Genomic DNA, 22,579 nt, shown 5'->3' on the forward strand with positions numbered 1-22,579 from the left:
TCGGCGGAACTATATTCCACAGCGCTAATTTCCACACGGACCACTTTAAGGGCGGGACAGATTCTTTGACATTGCTGCAAAGGGGGAGGGACAAAAACAAACAGTTACAAAACGTGTTAGAAAGTAACAACCACTGATTCCTGCTTTATAGTTACAATAATACTCCATTATTGTAACTTTAGCGGAATCATGTATCGGCGACCGCTGCATTCCGCCGTTAGACAGTTATTGAACGCTTCAGCATCGAGAGCTGTCCTCGGAAAGGTAATTTATAGATACTTAAATATCAAAAAAGGCAATAACATCACTTAATGGCTTTATATTTGGGTCCTTTAAAACTTTGTTCTCATTTACGTTCTAAGACGGACATTGTAATGTTATTTGGAGTTATTTACATTTTGAAACGTAAATGGACAACAGTCTTACCTAACTTGTACTTCTACCACACCAGGTGACATTTATTTATATATATATATATATATTATATATATATATATATATATATATATGTGTTATATATATATATATATGTGTGTGTTATATATATATGTATATGTGTGTGTTATATATATATGTATATGTGTGTGTTATATATATATGTATATGTGTGTGAGTGAGAGAGAGAGATATATATATGTGAGTGTGAGAGAGAGATATATTTATATATATATATATATATACACACACACACACACAGTGTTGGGGGTAACTCATTACAAGTAACGCGCGTTACGTAATCAGATTACTTTTTTCAAGTAACTAGTAAAGTAAGGCATTACTTTTTAATTTACAAGAGAATATCTGAGTTACTTTTTCAAATAAGTAATGCAAGTTACCTTTTTTCCAATTTATTGACTGACAGCTCTCCTGTCCCCATGTTGAGAGAAATCAGAAGATGTTACTTTAGTTCTAAAATAAATATGAATATACATTAATTCATCTCACTCACAGAAAAAAAGAAACTCAGAATATGACACAAACCTGCAATAATTAAATGTTAAAAAACACAAATATGCTTTATGTATTTAATCCCATTCTATTAACCAATGTCTTTGCTTCTGACCTTCGATGATCCAGTTCAAGCGTACTAATAAGCACAAATTGTCTTTTTTTATTGCTGAAGTGTGTTGAAATGTCTTCTTCTGCATTCTACTGTACGGACGTAAATGTACTTTCCCTTCAGCCTGAGGCTTATTCATTTCACTTTTGGTGTGAAAAGGCTTTTATATTTGCCAAAAAAAAAAAAATTTTTTTTATTTTAAAAACAAGCAAGCCCTGTCCACATTTAAAACGTAACGCAAAAGTAACGTAACGCATTACTTTCCATAAAAAGTAACTAAGTAACGTAATTAGTTACTTTTTATGGAGTAACGCAATATTGTAATGCATTACTTTTACAAGTAACTTTCCCCAACACTGTATATATGTGTGTATATATATATATATGCATTTAATATGTCTTATTTATGACGGTTGTGCAAGTGCATAATTCTTTCAAATTGGATTCATATACTAGTATGTAATATTGTGTTTTTATAACATTTGTATACTTTTATTTGTCTTCGTCAGTTAGTTCATTAGTCATATTAATACCAATTAAGGGCTAAACAGGAGTCAGATCCCTATATTTCTTTCAAACTAGATTGGAAAGCAGTTTTCAGATTTTATATTTTCTTCCCAGGCCATTGAACAAGATGTGTGTCAGTCCAGGGCTTTGGTGGCTTGCTGGATAACAGCGAATGCGTGCATCCCCAATCACTCACAATACCGAGCTCTTCGCAGCACAAGAGAGGTGTGTGATGCTTTTTCTGATCTTGGTTTCCATTTGTCTCTAAGGAATCCTGGAGGAAGCCTCTAAGGAATCACCAAATAGAGTCACCATGGATAAAAATTACTTTTACCACAAAAGTAAAAAAATATATGTATTTAATCCCATTCTATTAACCAATGTCTTTGCTTCTGACCTTCGATGATCCAGTTCAAGCGTACTAATAAGCACAAATTGTCTTTTTTTATTGCTGAAGTGTGTTGAAATGTCTTCTTCTGCATTCTACTGTACGGACGTAAATGTACTTTCCCTTCAGCCTGAGGCTTATTCATTTCACTTTTGGTGTGAAAAGGCTTTTATATTTGCCAAAAAAAAAAAAACTTTTTTTATTTTAAAAACAAGCAAGCCCTGTCCACATTTAAAACGTAACGCAAAAGTAACGTAACGCATTACTTTCCATAAAAAGTAACTAAGTAACGTAATTAGTTACTTTTTATGGAGTAACGCAATATTGTAATGCATTACTTTTAAAAGTAACTTTCCCCAACACTGTATATATGTGTGTATATATATATATATATGTATATATGCATTTAATATGTCTTATTTATGACGGTTGTGCAAGTGCATAATTCTTTCAAATTGGATTCATATACTAGTATGTAATATTGTGTTTTTATAACATTTGTATACTTTTATTTGTCTTCGTCAGTTAGTTCATTAGTCATATTAATACCAATTAAGGGCTAAACAGGAGTCAGATCCCTATATTTCTTTCAAACTAGATTGGAAAGCAGTTTTCAGATTTTATATTTTCTTCCCAGGCCATTGAACAAGATGTGTGTCAGTCCAGGGCTTTGGTGGCTTGCTGGATAACAGCGAATGCGTGCATCCCCAATCACTCACAATACCGAGCTCTTCGCAGCACAAGAGAGGTGTGTGATGCTTTTTCTGATCTTGGTTTCCATTTGTCTCTAAGGAATCCTGGAGGAAGCCTCTAAGGAATCACCAAATAGAGTCACCATGGATAAAAATTACTTTTACCACAAAAGTAAAAAAATATATGTCTAGATACATTACATTGATGGCAATTGACATAATACAAAAAAAACTGAATAATTTTTCTGCAAAGAAAAGCTATGCTTTTATATTGATTTTAGGGTGAAATATGAATGTGTTTTTATAATGGTTAAGAGATCAAAAACACAAATGGAAGTACGGTAATATGGAAATTATGTTGTCAAACAAATTTACACAGTCAAAACTATTAGGTAACACTTTATTAAAACGTCCTTAGTTAATGCTAAAATTAACAATGAGCAATACATTTGCTACAGTATTTGTTACGTTAGTTAATAAAAGTACAACTGTTCATTGTTGGTTAATTTTAGTTCAGCTTTTGATTTAAAAAATGTATTTTTAAATGTTGAAATTAACTAAGATAATAATAATAATAAATGCTATAGAAGTATTTTTATTGTTAGTTCATGTTAACTAATGTAGTTAACTAATATTATCAAATGGAAACTTACTCTGAAGTCTTGCCTAATTTTAGTTTTAAATAAATTTATGTAGCGACACAGTTGATATTTTCTACAAAACTAAAAATCTGAAATTCCAAAAGTCTAAAGAAGTTGAGAAACATATTCTCATTTCCTCCCTATACGCCCCCAAAGGGCAAGTGCTGATTATAGTCTACTAAACTTCTGCTAGTCAGTATTCCTAATCATAGCAGTAAAACATAAAATCCCGGTGAGAAATCCATTGGGGAAGGTTTTATTGCATCCATAGTGGTGGCTTGAGGGAACATTTTCACTGCAGTGACTCCATAAAGTGTACCCAGGTTGAGCTGGAAGTTATTGTAAAATGCTGATCTTAAACAGGAATAGCTGAAAGATTTGACATTTTAATGGCCGTTTGTCAGTGTTAAAAATCAAAAGCCTTAGAGATCCTTCAAAATGCATCTTGTAACTGAGAGAGTTAGTTTTTCCTCAAACGCGTTTTGTTTTGTATTAGCCTTCCAATGAGTTTTTAACCTGCTTTTGCCAACATATTGTTTATATGCACTGTCTGTATACACCCATGTGTTTATGCCAGTGTTTTATATAGCTCTAATGCCAGATATGTTTCCATATTCTGTTACAAGCTGCATACTGTTAAAGAGACCCCACAGACTACAGATGAAGAGGTGGGGGCCTTGACCAAACTGATTGAAGCCATGGGCTTCACCGGACCCCTCAAATACAACAAATGGGTAAAGAAACAACCTCTAAATCTAGTGTTATGAAACAATTTTTTTAAATAGAGCCCGTTTTATATTGATGTCACCCATTTATCACAATTTTTCATAAAAACTGACACGTGGGTTATATTTAATGCCAAAACCAAGTGATTTTTTAAATTTTTTGCTTAAATATTATGACACTTTTTTTTGCATTTAGCCTTTATTTTTATAATTACGTTCATTATTAATTCTTATTATTCTCATTACTGCATTGCCAAAAATGGTTTGCATTTCTGTAATATGGAAAAAATATGATATTTACCGTAATTGAAATATTGAGGTTATTTAAAATTTAAAGTAGTTCTAGGCTAATATAATAAAGCAAAATGCATTATTTTATTCCAGTAATGAGAGTATAGTGAGAGTCACCTTTGAGAATAATGATTTGTATAAAAATACTCAAAAAATGTCCGGACACATTGCATTATAGAGATTTTGGTTGGGCGTTTTGCTTAATTATCATAAAAATGTCACTATGGAGAAAACTGCAATAGTCCTTAAAAATAGAATTAATTTTTTTAATAATAGATCTAAAAATATGCTTATTTTTATGCTAAATATTTTTATTTGTATTTGGGTCAAAGACGAAAAAGGGTTTAAGCATAAAAACAATAAGTGTAATTCTGCTTTAAATTGTTCTTGTTTTTCCCCCCAAAAAATGTAAATATTTTCTGTTAAATTTAATTGCAAAAAATAAATATCATACATTTTTCGCTGATTTACAGAAGAGACCCACTAAAATGTCATTCAGTGTAACAATCTTGTCAGGCATATTTACAACAAAAATCAATTTATGACATATTAAAAGACTAATTACTTTCACCCCAAATACTAATTAGTTGTTATTTTACATTTTTACAATTTGCCACTATCCTAAGTTTTGCCCATTTGTCAGTAAGAATTTTTTACTCATTTAAAACGCAATAAATTTAAATATGCTCCCTCACTCTTTTATATATTTTAATATGTACACGTCAGAATAAGCATGTTGTTTGAATTTTTACATAAATATTGTGTTACACTGAATGACAATGCAGCATTATTTCAACCAAATTTGGACATTTTATTCTCCAAAAACTTATTTGAAACCTTAAAAGTAGACACTTTACTTACATTTAATGTGCTTTCTATGGACATAAAATCACTTTTGTAAATTTCTTTTGATGCGGACATCTTAATGTCTTTGACCCATTTATGTATTTATTTATTTTTAATTTTGGGGTGAAATATGAACGTCTTGAAAATCCTCAACCAGATTTTTTGCATCTACAATTGAATTTGGTAGTTTACTGGCACCGTCTTAGGTTGAATTTCAAGCCTCCACACCCCTCAAACAGCTCGAATTTGAAGTAGACACTGTCACATTTTGGTGCTGGAATGATGACTTCATCTCGTGCCGCTACCTGTTTTGTGTTTTCAAAAGCAGGGGCCACACTTTGTGAAATCTGAGATGACCTTCCATGCTAGAGTCATCAGCATCACACGGCTGTCTAAAACTTCAGCATGTCTGCTTCATTTTGGGGCACATGTTTGGCTCGGTAGACCGGACTGAAAATGTGAACACTGCCGTGTCATGGCCAATTGAATCAGTTTCTGCTTTTGATCACACCGAGTTGAGTGGCTTTCTGATCATGTGTGTCACAAATGTCTCTCTTCTTTCGCAGAAAATTAAGATAGCTGCCTTGCGCATGTACACATGCTGTGTAGAAAGAATCAACTATGACGAGTTTTTTGAAAGTAAGTATTTTTGGTCCTGAATCTTTTTGTTTTTTACACTCAGACCGTATTATGGCCTTATGAGTCTTATGTCATGCTCATTTAAATTTTCTGAAGAACTCCTAAACACCCCTCACTTTATCCGAAATGTTGAAATGAGTGTAAAGGGACCTTTTCAGCAGAACCTGAAAGATTTATATGGCACTTTACAGCTGTGTTATGTTGTTTTCTTTAGCTGAGGAAAAAACAGGTGTAAACCCAATAGCGGTTTTGGAATCGGAGCCCAAGTTTGCATTGGTTTGGCTACGTGTTGTGTTTTCTCGTTCTCTCTTATGATGTCCTGTACTCCCTCTCTTTCTCCCAGAGTGCTCTCTCCCCGACACGCTCAACTCCTGGTTCTTGGTGGCACAGCTCCACGTTTGGTGAGTTTTTGGATGCAGTTTTGCGACATTGTGTCATGCAAATTCTAAATCCTGTATTGGTTATTCATGTAAAGCATCGAGTTGATTAATATTCATCTTCTAAGTGGATTGCAAATGGTGTTTTAATAGACCTATTCATTCTGAAGAGTGCAATGATACTCTTTGAAATTTAGTGACAACAAAGCAAACAAATCAACTCTTAGACCTTTTTTCAACAGGTGTTTGTGCTTTTAAACACTTGTTCTGGTTATTTTTTATTTTTTTTATTTTTATGTTTCCCAGAATTCTGTAATTTTGGAAATTTTTAAAATTAAATTGACTTTTTTTTTAAATTCTGCAATTTTCCTAATTTTCAGGATTGCCAGAATTAATAATTATGTGCAGATTGTTTATTCTCTATTGTCTTTCCTTAGTTGATTAGTTACATAGAAGTAGTGTAGATTTTTAAAATATTTCTTCATTTGTTTAAAAATGTATCCACATCCAGATTTTTTGGGACTTTCTCTATTGTTTTGGCTTATTTAAATAGTGATCTAGAACTGTACATTTAAAAAATATATATATTTCTGAATAATTTTGTGTCATTCTACATTTGTCTACATTTTTTTCAAAAATCCAAAAACTTTATTTAAAAAATGTAAATTAAAATGTCAAATTCAGTATGGACATTACTACAAATGTCATTATTTAATAAAGTATTTGATTAATACTTCAATCAAATTTTGAGTTCTATATGGATGTTGCTACAAATGTCATTGAAGTATTTAATTTATCTTTAAATTTAATCACCAAAGTCACCTATGCCAAAGCACAGGTGTTCAGGATTGGCTGATCTTATGAAAAAATGAGTGAATATGTGATATCGTCAGAATGAGACTTATGATTAATGGTGGCGGTTTGGTGCCAACACTCTGTACACTTCCAGCTAAAGGCACATAGTGTTTGTGCGTGCAACCGTGCATCTGCATGATGATTAACTGTGTTTGTGCAGAGAAACATGGTCTGGGAAAACTCAACCAGTCATTCATTCATGCATACACACACACTCGCACCTTCTTATCTCCTACAGTATTTGTAAAGGAGTAGTTCGCAAATGTAAAAATGGAGGGAGAACAATGCCATGTGACAGTGTTTGTGAAAAAAACATTGATTTGTCCTTCAGATTGTAAAAAAAAAAGATTCTATGGTAATCAGCAGCAGGCCACAGATGCTGTCTGTTTAACCTAGACTAGTCCTTTAGTTTCCTGGTTATGCAGATCCTGATAGAGCATAGCGTAACACAGGCACTCGGCTTGTCAGGCTGTGTTGAGTCAGTGCTCTGCTCTACTCTGCTCTGACAGGATGTGTCTGGTCCGGATGCGGCAGGAAGGCAGAGCTGGGAAGTACATGTGCCGTTACATCGTCCACTCCATGTGGGAGGATGTGGAGCAGAGGAGCAAGATTATGGGAGTGAGTAGATGTGTTTTTGATTCAACTGCCTCTTTTGAAACAACTTGCCATTAGTATTTTGTGCTTTTTGCGTTTTGCAATCCATAATAGTGATAGTCTATCATCTGTCAGCTTGATATTTGGCCATTTTGATATCATCGCTGACCGATAACCATGCTTGCTTGACCAGTAAACCATAGTGTCAATTAGCAAGATCTTATCAATAGAGCTTAAAGGGTTAGTTCACCCAAAATTTAAAATTAGGGAGGTCTCTTGAAGCATCTTGGAGACGTTGCCACAGTTCTTCTGGATTGAGTCTCTCTCAGTTTGTTCTGTTTCTTCATGTCATTCCAGACAGACTGGATGATGATCAGGGGTGCGTTTTCCGAAAGCAACAATGGTCGCGAGTTCCGTCGTTGCTAATAGAATTCAGTGGAACTAACGACCATAGTTAGCTAATGATGGTTTTGGGAAACGCACCCCAGATCAGATCTCTGTGTGGAGCACTGGCTGTTATGCTAACAAAAATCTCACTGGATTATTACAATTAATTAAATTAATTGCAAAATTAATGTTTGGAAATGTAAACAGATATTTCCTATGGACAGACTACAGCAAACGATAGAAATAACTGACTTAAAACTATTTTTTAGCTGGTGAAAATACTAGTGTTCTAGTAATTTTGGCCACCACTGTATATCAAACACAGACTTTCTGAATGTGAATGCATTAGATATGTGCATTAGCACACTTTCTGAGCTAAATATGTCACAAATAGACATTTTACATGATAAAAAAATAGACATATGGTTGAAAATGAAGATTCAAATTAGCATGATGTACTATTGTAGTTGTAGAACATGTTCGGTATTTATAAATGCATTCCTGCGTTTACCATAAACTGACTTCTCAACCATTTGGTAGAGGACAATTCCAGGAAAGAAACTGCAGGGTAGAGGTCTTCTCGGGTCCTAAAATCTGTACCTGACCCAAATCGACCCGAATCACTTCTTACCCGAACCCGGCGTGCATAAATAATTTTTTTTTTAAAGAAAAACCCGACCCGAGACAGACCTGATAAAATTAGACTTGAGTCCGACTGGAACTGACGGCATTTATTTTCGAACCTGACTGGACCTGAATATAATACTGTAAATCCTGCTGACTGATTTGGCCGCTGCTCCATTACTTTCATTTCATTATTTACTTCTGTAGTATTACTGTTACCTGCCTGATGGATACAAGTTCAGCATTCAGTTGTGACCAGTGGATTGGAAAAATAAACATGACAGCTCGATAAAAATGAAATCGATAGCCTAAGAAATCATGGATTCGCTAGTGTTGTCTGCAACACTATTTACCCCATCTCCGGCGAAAGACTTCTGTGACTTTTCCTGATGGATCTCATATCTATAAGATGGATTTCTGTGTGCGAGGTTACAAACGTTTATTCCTTTTCTATGCGCATTTCCCAAAAGAACACGAATGCACAAGTACGCATCCAGGACAGTTGAAAAGAATTTGGGTCTATTTGGAAAAAGCACATTTATTTTAAATGACCAGAGACCCGAGGTTTTCGTATCCAAGTGGACCCGTGAAAACCTATACTGCATGGTCTGTTAAAAAAAGGATTATTTCTATTGTTGCCCCAACTAAATAATGATGAGGACTTTGTGCAAAGTGATGAAGTACACTTGTGTGAACATGAGGAGAACTGACTTCATACATTCACTAAAAATCACCAAAACACAAAACATCAAGAAATGACAAAGAAAACAATGTTTGTGAAGAGAAAAGATCCTGCGTCATTCGTTTCTAGATGCCAGTTGTTTTGATATATCTGACATTCTGACAATTTTTACGTGTTCAAATACTGTTTGAGGTCAGAGCCTATCAATCTCATGAATCAAGTACTAAGTACTTTCTGCAACAGATAGTTTGTCTGCCAAATGTTGTAGCTTGTGAAATGACTGATGATCAGGTCTGTTGTTTGGATATGTTGAAAATGGTAAAATACTGCCTCACACACATACACACTCAGGTTTTAGGATGTAATTACTATGCTCTACAGACTGTGGAGGCATTTGGAGCTGATCGCTGTCCAGTGGAGTAGCAAAAGGTGTTTAAATCTCTGCGAGGTCAGTAAAGATGACATGCTTCTGCTGCGCAGAGAGTGCGCGTATATATATATATATATATGTGTGTGTGTGTGTGTGTGTGTGTGTGTGTGTTTGAGAGGAAGCCAACGCAAGGCGCCTTAGGGGAACTGCTGTCAGAAAGGGTGGGAACAAGACTTCAGCCCAGCTGTGAAAACAGAAATCTCTCTTTCCCCACACTTCTCTTTGTTGACATCCCCCCATCTCTTCTACCTTCCGTCTTAATCTTAATAGTAGGACTGAATTAGTATTGCTTTAAAGAACCAGCGCAACTCGGTCTGGATCTGTGCATGTCAAATATATATAGCACATAACATATAGCATTATATTGCATAACACCGTGAACTAGTTAACATGAACCAGATCATACCAGCGGCGGCTAATCAGTCACCACAACCTTATGGATATGCCAGAGCATGCGAAGGCTGGACGCGAGCCAGGCGTTGACGGATTTCTTTTGACTGTCAGCTAGAGTATTAGCAGTTTTGAATCGTCGAGTAGTTTATTTATCCGAGGGAACAGCTCTTTGGTTTTCTTTAGCTTAGGATAGAGAAAGCTTTGTTCTCTGAGAGAGAGATAAACGAAAACCTCAAAGCTCCTGGTAAACAGAATGTTGTGTGTTTAGTTTTGTTGGTGTGGCAAAATGCATGGTGGATTTGTTGAGCCTTTCACATTTAATGTTAATCCAGGGTTGGTAGTTAATCCTGAGTAGTCAGAAGAGTTTGATTTGTGAGGTCAACAGGGTTATCAGGACATTTTGGGGGGTGTTTTATCGTTTTTGAAGTGATTCATGATCTCATTAGCTGTTAGATAGTTTGCAAAATAAAATCCTTGTAAAAAAAATTAATTTACTGTTTGCAGCCATGGGCATTTGACTGTTTGCATTTACATTTAATAATTTATCCAAAGCAGTTTACAAAAAGAAACAAGAACAAATTGTCACAGAGCCAACAATATTCACAACATATAATGCAGGGTTTATTATAAAACAAGGAGTTAGGAAGAAAGCTAGAAAATAACAATAGAAAAAAATTTATTTCCTCTTGTGTTTTGTCTTTTTTATTTTATTTTAAGTCATTTTTAGAGGTTAGTAATTAAACCTGCAGGTTGGTGACTAGTCAACTACTTTATTTAAACTTTTAATATATATTTTTAGAGCTGATGCTTTAATTTGTATCCTTCTGACAGCGATCTACTTAATTTTACACAGTTTTTAATTGATCTTTAATTGTTTCTAAAGCCAAACATGTTCATGCGGACATCTTTGTTGTGTTGTGCATTTTGTTTTTTTCCATTGTTCGTTTATTTGTATATTTTGTAGTGTCCTGCCATGAGCACAGTGTTTTTAAGATGCTGTTTAAAGTTAACTTGCATTAAACTTAACTTGTGTAACTTGTATTAAATGTGTCTTTAAACCCCTGCATTCTGCTTTATCCTGGTGCGCTCCGTCTATTGTAGATTCTCTGAAAACATTGGAAACATGAAAATTCTGAAATCATATTGAAAAAATTCAAATTCTAATTAATCCGACTATATGCCCAGGCAACTAATTAACAAGTTGATTTTGTAAATATGCAGTCGAGACAAGATGATAAACACAATATGCACATTCATCTGTATTTATAACTACTTCTCGTCCATCTGTGAAACTGTCAGCATGTACAGTCTGTTTGTCTTGAAGCAGTGTTTCCCAACCCTGGTCCTGGTGTGCCAGAAGTACACTGCATATTTTGTATGCCTCTCTAATCAAACACACCTGATTCAACTCATCAGCTCCTTAGTAGCAACTCCAAGACCTGAAATGGATGTGTCAGATTAGGAAGACATCCAAAATGCGTACTGTTAGGGGTTTAGGACGCACTGTTTTAAAGCAATAGTTCACTAAAGTATGAACATTTTCATCATTTATGTCATTCCAAACTAGTTTGACTATAATTCTTCTGTGGAGCACAAAAGTAAAATATTTTTTTGTTGATGTGCTGGTTGGATTCTCGTTACAATTACATTGAATTTTCACAGGGCACTTAAGTTTAAATATCAAGAAAGATGCAAAAGCTCAATGAAATAACCATAAAGTAGAAATGAGGGTTAGCAAATGATGACCGGATTATCATTTTGAGTGGACTGTCCCTTTTTGTGTCATACTACCTTGTGCTAGGTTTGATAATTGACATCAACCTTGGTTAAGTATAGTGTGAAAAGACATTTTAATGTGATTGACCTCTCTTCCCATCTCACTGACAAGAGGCTTTAAAGGGTTAGTTTGAAAATTAGGCTGTGTTTTACTCACCCCAGAGCCATCCTAGGTGTATATGACTTTCTTCTTTCAGACGAATCCAGTTGGAGTTATATTAAAAATTGTCCTGGCTATTCCAAGCTCTATCGTTGCAGTCAGCGGGTGTTGCAGTGCTTCAGTCCAAAAGAAGTTAAATAAAAAGCGCCCATCCATAAAAAAATGTCTCACACGGCTCTGGGGATGAACAAAGGCCTCCTGTAGCGAATCAATGCGTTTTTGTAAGACAAATATCAATATTCAAAATGTAATAATCACTTTAAACTAGCTTCCGCCAACAGTTGTACATGGAAGCAGTTCCGGGTTGATGACGTATGAGGTCAGTGTTGCGCATGCGATGGTGAGTCTCGTGAAAACCAACGTTTGTTAACAGGATCAAAGGAAGCAAAGTTTCCTTACTTTAGCAAAGGAAAACCAGTCTCCTCTTGGCTTATATCGAAATCCTCTGACATTCTTCTTTACAAATCCTCGTTTTGTAATTCTAATTAATGACCGTTGTTTTGTTTTGATCTCTCTGCTGCATTGAAGTGACGCACGCGCAACACTGAACTCATACGTCATTCCCCCGGAACTGCTTCTGTTTACAGCAGTGAGCGCAAGCTAGATTAAAGTGATTATTACGTTTTGAATATGGATATTTTTCTTACAAAAATGCATCGATTCGCTACAGAAGGTCTTTGTTCACCCCCCGGAGCATGTGAGACACTTTTTTTATGGATAGGCGCTTTTTATTTAACTTCTTTTGGACTGAAGCACTGCAACACCCGCTGACTACAATGATAGAGCTTGGAATAGCTAGGACAATTTTTAATCTAACTCCGACTGGATTCGTCAGAAGAAAGTCATATACACCTAGGATGCCTCAGGGGTGAGTAAAACACAGCCTGATTTTCATTTTTGGGTGAACTAACCCTTTAATGAGACTTGTGTGAGCGAAAGACGGTGAGCACTGTAGTAAAATAAGTGCACTTAAAAACACTTTAAATGTCCGCATTTGTGTGTGTGTGTGTGTATTTAATGAACTCAGCACCTCTCTTATGAGACGCTGTGCAATGCCTTTTTCCATAATGTCACTTTTCCCTCTCTCCCAGAGCCCATAAATCAAAAATCTCCATTTTCTCACGAGGACTTTTAACATAATCCTCTCATTTTTCAGGTGCTCTGTTCAGCCAGTAAGATTTTACAAGCTTATTATCAATTTAACATTGGAATTGCAGTGAGTGTATTAATAATAAGGCTACAATTTAAGGCCAGATTAAATTTGGGCTCCTAAAGTTGCCCCCTAGCTAGGAATGTCAAACTCATTTTATGTCATGGACCAAAATGGCACCTTATGCAGGTTTTTTTTTTATTTATTATTATTTGGTAAAACTCTGTGTACCCGTGTAGAGACCATAAACGTGTTGTTCTGGTTCATGCCATAAATGATTTATACTATAGGTAAAATAAAAAGGAGCATGTGGAATGTATTAATTGTTCATCAGCACCCTTTAGATTTCATATACATACAAAATTAGAGATTATTAGGAATATATTAATAATGATATTGACAGGAAAAAGAGAGAACCACGCTCTTTTTTTTTTCTTAACAAAATGTTATTAACTATGAATGACAAAGACATTGCTGAAATATTTGATTAAATATTTTCAGGATTTAAATATTAGACTCCTTATGAGCTCTGGGAGTGCATGGGTATTTATTTTCTTTTTAATTATTATTTTTATTTTCTTTTTTTTTAAATGTACTGACATTTTTTTGACACAAATGACATAATTTCCTCCTATTGGCCCGTTTATGTATATATTCCTATAGCTGCAATTGGCTCATAAACACACGCTTAAATAAACATGTTCAGTCATCAATTATGTCCAGCTGTCCTGATCAGAACTCATTCACATATCATATGAAATGAAATGTAATGTGTGTGAAATGGAAAAGGCGTTTGACTTTTGACTTGTCACTTTGCCCAGCGGCTCGCTTCCATCACGTGTATTAAGTTGCTCTCAGTTTTTCGGAGCGTGTATGTTGGTTTGATGTGATTTTCAATGAGATGTGAGTGGGGTCGTGGACGTTCGGGACCGAAGACATTTGACCTCTCAGTCCTGCAGTACCCATCGAGTGGCACCGTAGAAAATGACCTCATTTTCCATCACAGTCTTTCTTTCTCTTGCGTTCTTGTAGGTTCTCCTGCAGAGAACATTTGCTAACATTACACATTCATTAGCAATATGGCAAAACATTTTTGCTTGTATTTTTAGTTATACAGTTAAATTAAATAAAAAATGTTAACATGTGTTAACTAAGCATAATTTTATTGATTATTTGTTGATTCTTTTTCAGCAATGACTTGCCGGTTTAGCTCCACCCACTTGAAATCTAATTGGTCCATTATCGTTCTCCACATAACTGCATATTAAACATCAAATATGTTCTGATTGACTGTTTTTGTGTTCGTTGTGCAGTCATTTCATGATCAGTATGGCCAGACAAATAACTTGACTGTTTATTTTGATCTTTTATTTGTGCCTTATTTACAGATGTTGTGCCTAAACAAATAAAACATTAATATTTATAGATGCTATTTATTTTTTACTATTTAGATTTACTGTTAAGAGTTACTATTTATTCTGCTTCCTACTTAATGCCTTGACTAATTTGGCAAAATGGTCTTACTTTATTTAGCCGGAAAGAAAGTTTTCAGTTTAAAAAAATATATAAATTATTGCAATACAAGTTCTAAATGAATGAATAATTATTTTATTATTTTAATTTATTTTAAAAACATTTTTCTTGTTGTTGTTTGTTTTTTTGTTGTTGTTTTTTTTTTAATTCAGGGAAAGTTTGTGTAATATTACATATTGCTCTTAATATTTAGGGTTATTCCATTATCATTATGTAGTAACTTAAAGGGACAGTTTGCTAAAAATTAAAATTCTATTATTTACTCACCCTAATGTTGCTTCAAATTGGTATGACTTACTTTCTTTTGTGAAATGTTTTAAAAAATGTCTTGGAGTTTGTTTTGTCCATGCAATAAAAGCAAATGGAATCCAATGTTGTTTGGACCCCAATGTTCTTCAAAAATCCATCTTTTATGTTCCACAGAAAGTCAAACAGGTTTGGAATGACATGAGAGCGAATAAACAATGACAGAATTGTCATTTTGGTTGAAGTATCCCTTTAAGTTACTACATAATGAAGTGATAATGGAATAACCCTGAATATAAACCGCTTGTATTCGCTGGGAACGCCGGCTCTGTGAAGATGGGAACATGTGCGCACACTTTGACCTGATGTGGAAGTCTGTTTTCACAGGTCAGAAGTGAGGAGGTATTTCCCTTTGTGCCCAACCCGAATGCGTTGTTTTTTAAGCTGTGAAAAATCGTGTGTAATCAGCGTGTCTGGCAGGTCCGTAACAGGTCCGTCCTGCTGGATCGGGATACAGTTACAGAGCTGGAAATGGAAGGACCCCCACTCACTCAATCCTCACTACGGTTAGGTTACTTCGCCTAATTGTGCTAAAATACTTGTCATTTGTTCCATGTTAGACCAGCCCCCCTTGAACTTTACCTCTACACACACTGACGAGTGTGTCAGGGCGTGTGTGTGTGATTCAGGAGATTTTCTAAGCCATAGTAATAACAGTGAAGTGAGATATGACACTAATTTGGTAGTATAGGAGCGAGATTCTGCTTCTCAAGCAAGTTTTTGGTCCCTCGGCCTGATTAGTGTGAGGGATTAAATATCCCAGCCTGGTTTTACCGACCTGCGTCACAACACGGGAAAGGAGGATGAAGGGACGAAGATGAATGAATGGGAGGGGAGATCAGGGTGGACACTGGGAGAGAAAAATTCAAGACGGGAAGAAAAACATAGTGAAGTATGAAAACGTTACTGTGCATTACTGTAGTGGTTACAAACATCTTTACCCAAGCATTGATCCATTATGGCAGTGGTTAACCTAAAATAGGGCTGGAAGTTTATTCTAAAAATAATCTATTCTCTGATTCTGGGGCATTGGGAATCGAGTCTATCATTTTGATTCATTTACATGATTTGAATCTTTTGATTCTGATCAGCAAAAGACTGCTTTAGCTTGCTAATTTGGGGTTTATAAGACTTCTTAATAATCAGAAATAGCCATTTGACACTATCAGATGAGAACTGAAGAGTGACACTATTAAATCAACAGTGAACTAAATTGAGCTGAATAATAATGCTGTTGTCTTCTGTAGAGCTGCTTATAGCTGAATTGAATTTGTTTCATAATTGATTAACTTTGCAACACTGACACTGTAATTGAACCGAATCAACACTGAGCTCAATTAAGCTGAACAATGACACTATTGCATTCTGTAGAGATTTTTAACAGTTAAAATCGAAGTTGTTTTATACTTGACTAATTTTGACTAAATTGAATCAACATTGAACAAAACTGAGCTGAACAAAGACACTTCTGTAGAGCTGCTTAACAATTAAAATTGAAGTTGTTTCATAATTGAATTTTGCAGCATAATTTTCCTGTTTATTACTGTGAAACAGCTTTGAAACAATTTGCATTATATAAAGCATTATTTAAATAAATGTGAATTCACTTTTCCATTAATTCATTTGTTGACCAGTAGTTGGCGACTGGTGAATGTCTTTTTGAGTATTTTAGTAAATATTTGAACCGTTGTTCTAGTTGTTCTGGTGAGTGTCCTTTTAAATAAATATTTGAACAGTTCACTCAGATTTGTTCTAAAGAATCAATTGAATCAATCGACTTGTTCATTTATTCATTTGGTGACCAGTAGTTGTAATCATTCACTCATATTTGTTCAGTTGAGTAAATTGATTTGTAAAGCAAAAGAGAATTGCTCAGAATGAACGTTCACATTCTTGCGTCGAATGTTTCGAGCTGTGGGCAGGAACACAAAGGAGAGCGAGCGTGCAGAGAAGACGGGGCGGGTAGAAGAGTTAAAGCACAGCCAGATGAGATTGATTATTTGCAGGTCTGCGTAATTATGCACAGGTGCTTTTGTGCCCCATGCGCACACGGACACACACACGCTGTGACCCGACGCACTCCAAGCATGCAGAAAACCCGACATACAAGACTTAAGAGTAAACACACTTGTTTTGAAAATCTCCCCACCCAAAACCTCCCAAGGGTTGGTGTGTGTGGCCGTTGTGTGTATGTGTGTTTAGATTCATATGGAGCGAAGCAGGCCCCTCGCTTCAGATCCAGTCCTGCTTTTGTTTTCAGGGGTTAACATTGTTGCATTATCGTCGTATGTTTGATATTTAATGCCAAGGACTATTCCAGCTCTGACTAAATGCAAAACTGTGACCTCCGTATTAGGCAGAGACTCAATCGCTCCATCACCTGTTAGCATCTAAATGATGCGTTACAAATGAAACAAAAGTCATGGTGTGAGAATCTCTTTTTTTTTCTTTTTTTTTTCTTTCTCATAGTATGACATTATTGTACTTTTCATGATCCAAAATTATCTGTTAATGGCTCATTTTTATTTGATTTTATATTTTCAATCTGTCACTAGTTATGGCAAATTGGTGTGAATATTTTGTTGTGTTTTAATTATCTAAATGATGACCAACAAAAGTCACAGTGAAGAATCTCCACTCACATTTGGTATGATCACAAGGTATGATTGTACTTCTCAATGGCTGATTTTAGGGTCCAAAATGATCTGTTAATGGCAATTTTTTTGTTATTTAATTTTATTTATCTAGTTTTATTCCTTTTGATATTAGAATTATTTAACTTCATCAACAGAATTATTGGCCAGTGTCCATAATATCAACATCGGTAAGTTGTGAATTGTCCTGACCAATATTTCAGTTGGATACTAATTGTCCAAACTGGTGTAAATATTGTGTTTTACTTAATTTTTTTCACTTGTCCTTGATGCTTTAAAAAGGTAAACAAAAGTCACAGTAAAAATTCTCTACTTATATTTCTTATTTTAGGTTAAATATTATGTGATTGTACCTTTCAGTAACTGCTTTCCGTGTCCAAAATTATCTGCTAATACAATTTACTTTTTATTTTTGGTTTAGTTCAATTGTATTTTTTAGTTTTATTATTATTTTTAAGTTCAATTTTATTTTATTTTTAATTTATTTTAGTTGAGTTGTATTTTATTATTTTTGACAGATTTACATTTGTTTTCGACAAGGTTATTGTCCAATACCGATAATATCACAGAAAATTGTGAATTATGATTAATTGGCCTGACCACTTTTTTTTCTGTCACTAGTTATGGTGAAGTGGTCTGAATATTGCTTTTTAATTAATTGTTTCTCGTTACCGTTTTCACAGATTGATGCCATTCAAAGAAAGGAGAGCATGAAGGTGATGACGGAGACATTCTACGCTGCGCTTTTTGGTTATGATGAGGTAAGCGGTTAAGCCCAAAGTTATTGACTATTATCAGTACTAGTTTTGCATATCATAACTGTCAATCAAGAACTGTCAAGAGGTAACAGAAAGTTTGGCATCTCTTCTGTATGTTTTAGGGAATTCTGTCAGACGATTGCGTTCTTGCTGCAGCGCTCTGGAGAAACATGTTCAACAGACAGTGTGAAGACCCCAGACAGCTCGAGCTGATGGTCGAATACGTCCGCAAACAGGCGTGTGTGTGTGTGTGTGTGCGTGTGTGTGTGAATGGTCAGAGGCAATTCTCTACTCCTGTGCAAACAGAAACGTGTGTGTGTGTATATACAGCTCCGACTTCCTCACACACATAAACACATTGGAGTGCTGCACGTCACCCACTCCGTCACTCAGATCAACTGGCAATGTGTTTAACAAGTAAACGCCCCCCATCTCCACCCCACAATGTGACATTCATTGGGTTCAGCATTTACTGTGTTTTTGTGGAGAGCTTTCCCTTTCACCCCTTCATGAGCCCCTCTTCAGCCTCAACAACATCCATGCTAGAGCTGCACAATTAATGAAAAACATAATCAAGATTATGATTATCACTACTGCAATTTAATTGTGAAAAGTGTCAGTAGGAGCAATCCATTTTGGTCTACCATTCACAACATGTTTTTTGGTGCAGAGTTAAAATGATGCCCGAGGGTTGGTACAGATTTCCTGATTCAGATTCATGTCTTCTTGTATTCTGAATAGATTAGTTTCTAATTCATTTGGGTATATTTCAGTTATAAAGTCTGAGGAAGGGATGGGAGTTTATGTTTGAGTAATAATGAATATAGTATTGTAATAAAAATAATATGTTTAGATTGACTGGGTTCCAAAAAATACTGTAAACATGTGAATGAAAAGTGCTAAGATCCCATTACTACAAAAGTGGACAAAAATGTTGTCTGAGTCCGCTTTGGACTCCAGATGCAATGTGAATGCAAAGTTACTTTTTATTTTATTTTATTTTTAAATGCTTCCACTTTTGGTTCACGTGAGAGTGATATATATATATATATATATATACACACACACACACACACATATTAAAAGTTTGGGTCAGTAAGATTTTTTTAAGAAAATTTAATTGAGTAAGGACACATTAAATTGATTCAAAGTGACATTTTTAATATTACAAAAGATTTCAATTTCAAATAAATGCTGTTCTTTTAAACGTTCTCTTCATCAAAGAATACTGAAAGAAATGTATCATGGTTTTCATAAAAATATTAAGTAGCACAATAATAGTGATTGATAATAATAAGAAATGTTTTTTTGAGCAGCAACAGTTTCTGTTTTTTTATCACAGAAATAAATTAAATGTTAAAATATATTTAAATAGAAAATAGTTATTTGAAATGATAATAATATTTCACAATATTACGGTTTTTACTGCAATTTGGTCAGATAAATGCAGTTTTAAAAGACACTTTCAAAAACATTAAAAACTCTTACCTATCCCAAACCTTTGAAAGGTAGTGTATGTAGTGTGTGAATATATATCAAATTGCATATCATTTGTCCAAAAAAAAATTGCCATGATTTTTTTATACCCAATTGCGCCGCCCAACTTCTGTCACCCACATTCTGTCACACCCACACATCCTAGCAATTACTAGTTCCGAATCCTTTTGTAATTCAGGCGTTTGTGAAATTTCTGCAGTTTTTCTGATTCTGTGTCACATTCGTAGACAAGCTCACTCATTGGCGTGAATCTCTGAGAGATTCCTCCAGCGCACACCTCACCCTCTGGCCAGAGTGGCGTGAGACGAATGTAAACACAAACAGGAACTGTTGATCTGCCACGCCAATGTGTGTCAGTAATTTTGCTAACAATAGGCTTTTCCACCAAGTCTTGAGTTCTTGGAAAAAAAAAAAAAAGCAGATTGAACTGTTCTGGTTGTTTTAGGAAAAAGTGTTTCAGATTCAAATGTTTCATGGGTAACAATTTACAATGTTCAATGCTGTTAATGTATTAGGTATCATAAACTAACAGTGCACAACTATTTTTTTTTACAGCCTTTATTAATCAAGGTTTGTTTAAAAATATACATATACACATTACAGTATATACTGAAAGAAATGTATCATGGTTTTCATAAAAATATTAAGTAGCACAATAATAGTGATTGATAATAATAAGAAATGTTTTTTTGAGCAGCAACAGTTTCTGTTTTTTTATCACAGAAATAAATTAAATGTTAAAATATATTTAAATAGAAAATAGTTATTTGAAATGATAATAATATTTCACAATATTACGGTTTTTACTGCAATTTGGTCAGATAAATGCAGTTTTAGTGAACGTAAAAGACACTTTCAAAAACATTAAAAACTCTTACCTATCCCAAACCTTTGAAAGGTAGTGTATGTAGTGTGTGAATATATATCAAATTGCATATCATTTGTCCAAAAAAAAATTGCCATGATTTTTTTATACCCAATTGCGCCGCCCAACTTCTGTCACCCACATTCTGTCACACCCACACATCCTAGCAATTACTAGTTCCGAATCCTTTTGTAATTCAGGCGTTTGTGAAATTTCTGCAGTTTTTCTGATTCTGTGTCACATTCGTAGACAAGCTCACTCATTGGCGTGAATCTCTGAGAGATTCCTCCAGCGCACACCTCACCCTCTGGCCAGAGTGGCGTGAGACGAATGTAAACACAAACAGGAACTGTTGATCTGCCACGCCAATGTGTGTCAGTAATTTTGCTAACAATAGGCTTTTCCACCAAGTCTTGAGTTCTTGAGTTCTTGGAAAAAAAAAAAAAGCAGATTTAACTGTTCTGGTTGTTTTAGGAAAAAGTGTTTCAGATTCAAATGTTTCATGGGTAACAATTTACAATGTTCAATGCTGTTAATGTATTAGGTATCATAAACTAACAGTGCACAACTATTTTTTTTTACAGCCTTTATTAATCAAGGTTTGTTTAAAAATATACATATACACATTACAGTATTTAAACGTTTTATTTTATTTTGTCTGTTTGTCAATGAGATTATTCATACATTTATTTATCTTACATTTATTTATTTTTCAAATAATTTTATGTATCTTGTTTTATTTTATTTTATTTTGGGGATTATTTAATTTTGTGAAAATTAAAAACTATTTTTGTAAAATTGTAAATTATTTTTCATTTTTAATTCATAGATTCTAATATTAAATGCACAGTAGTTTTCTCATAGTGATGCTTGCCATAGTGCATGAATACAACAACCTATTACTGTCATAGTTGGTGGTAAGTGCTTTGTTTTTAGTTATTTATTTATTTGCTGAATTGGCCTGTAATAAACAGGATGTTGTATAGTCTGATGGCCATTATCCCAAAATAAGACCTGACCCTGGTCTGGGTTTATTCTGTTATGACTTGCCGACCGTATGTTGTCTCTTACTTTGTTTTTCTGCTATAGCTCAGACTTCTTTCTTTGTTCAAAAGTCAAAAAGTATTAAACAGTTTCATGTTTTCTACTGTATATTACAATGTCAGCCTTTAGGGTTTACTTTGTGACCTTTTCCCAATGCCTTTGTCTATCAGTGTATGAGTATCTGGAACAAAGTCCATCAAAAGCCCCCATCAAGCGCTCTCATCTTTCGACAAAGCACACAACGATAGTTCTCCATCACTGCCGAGGCCATGAGCTCATTACAGGTGCGGGCAGGAATTTATTACGAACGAGAGCGTTTGCGAGAGGAGTGCGTTATGCTGGTGCCTGCAGGCATTCGGAGAAAAGAAAGAAAAACAACAAATAAGCGTCATCCGTCGGCCCCCGAGTGTCAGGGGCCTGCTTAACTCAGGATGGAGTGAGGAGCAGAAGGAGAGCTGGAGCGAGTGAGAAGGTGAAAAGAAAAGAAAACAGTCACAGGTGCAGCACATGAAGCATGGCAGCGACTGATGACACAGCGCAGAGAGGGACACCGTCGCCATGGCAACAGCGGCCTCTCCTGATGAAGTCACACGGTGCGCTCGCATATGTGCGCCGGTGCTTGACTGCATCGTTATTCAACGCTAATTGCTCTCGACAAACACCCGCTAGCTCTGACATCATCGTGTGTGTTTGACTTTCTGTTTT

General features: G+C 35.0%; 1 protein-coding gene across 2 annotated transcripts in view; it reads left to right on the forward strand.

The window, feature by feature from the left end:
- The first annotated feature begins 47 nt into the window (after positions 1 to 47).
- Positions 48 to 22,579, forward strand: part of LOC107595422 (ubiquinol-cytochrome-c reductase complex assembly factor 1) — a 25,332-nt gene continuing 2,800 nt past the window's right edge. Inside the window, exons 1-8 of one of the 2 annotated variants that reach the window (XM_016285825.1) lie at positions 48 to 264; positions 1,682 to 1,792; positions 3,915 to 4,022; positions 5,717 to 5,789; positions 6,133 to 6,190; positions 7,531 to 7,639; positions 18,394 to 18,471; positions 18,591 to 18,704. In XM_016285825.1, coding sequence (XP_016141311.1) covers positions 190 to 264; positions 1,682 to 1,792; positions 3,915 to 4,022; positions 5,717 to 5,789; positions 6,133 to 6,190; positions 7,531 to 7,639; positions 18,394 to 18,471; positions 18,591 to 18,704 — 726 coding nt within the window. In that variant the 5' untranslated portion in view covers positions 48 to 189. Of the gene's footprint in view, positions 265 to 1,681; positions 1,793 to 2,596; positions 2,704 to 3,914; positions 4,023 to 5,716; positions 5,790 to 6,132; positions 6,191 to 7,530; positions 7,640 to 18,393; positions 18,472 to 18,590; positions 18,705 to 22,579 lie in introns of those variants that run through there. The other variant, XM_016285826.1, reaches the window with a different exon arrangement.

The sequence above is a fragment of the Sinocyclocheilus grahami genome, unplaced genomic scaffold (assembly GCF_001515645.1).
Source record: "Sinocyclocheilus grahami isolate Dianchi unplaced genomic scaffold, SAMN03320097.WGS_v1.1 scaffold202.1, whole genome shotgun sequence".
Classification (NCBI taxonomy): Eukaryota; Metazoa; Chordata; class Actinopteri; order Cypriniformes; family Cyprinidae; genus Sinocyclocheilus; species Sinocyclocheilus grahami.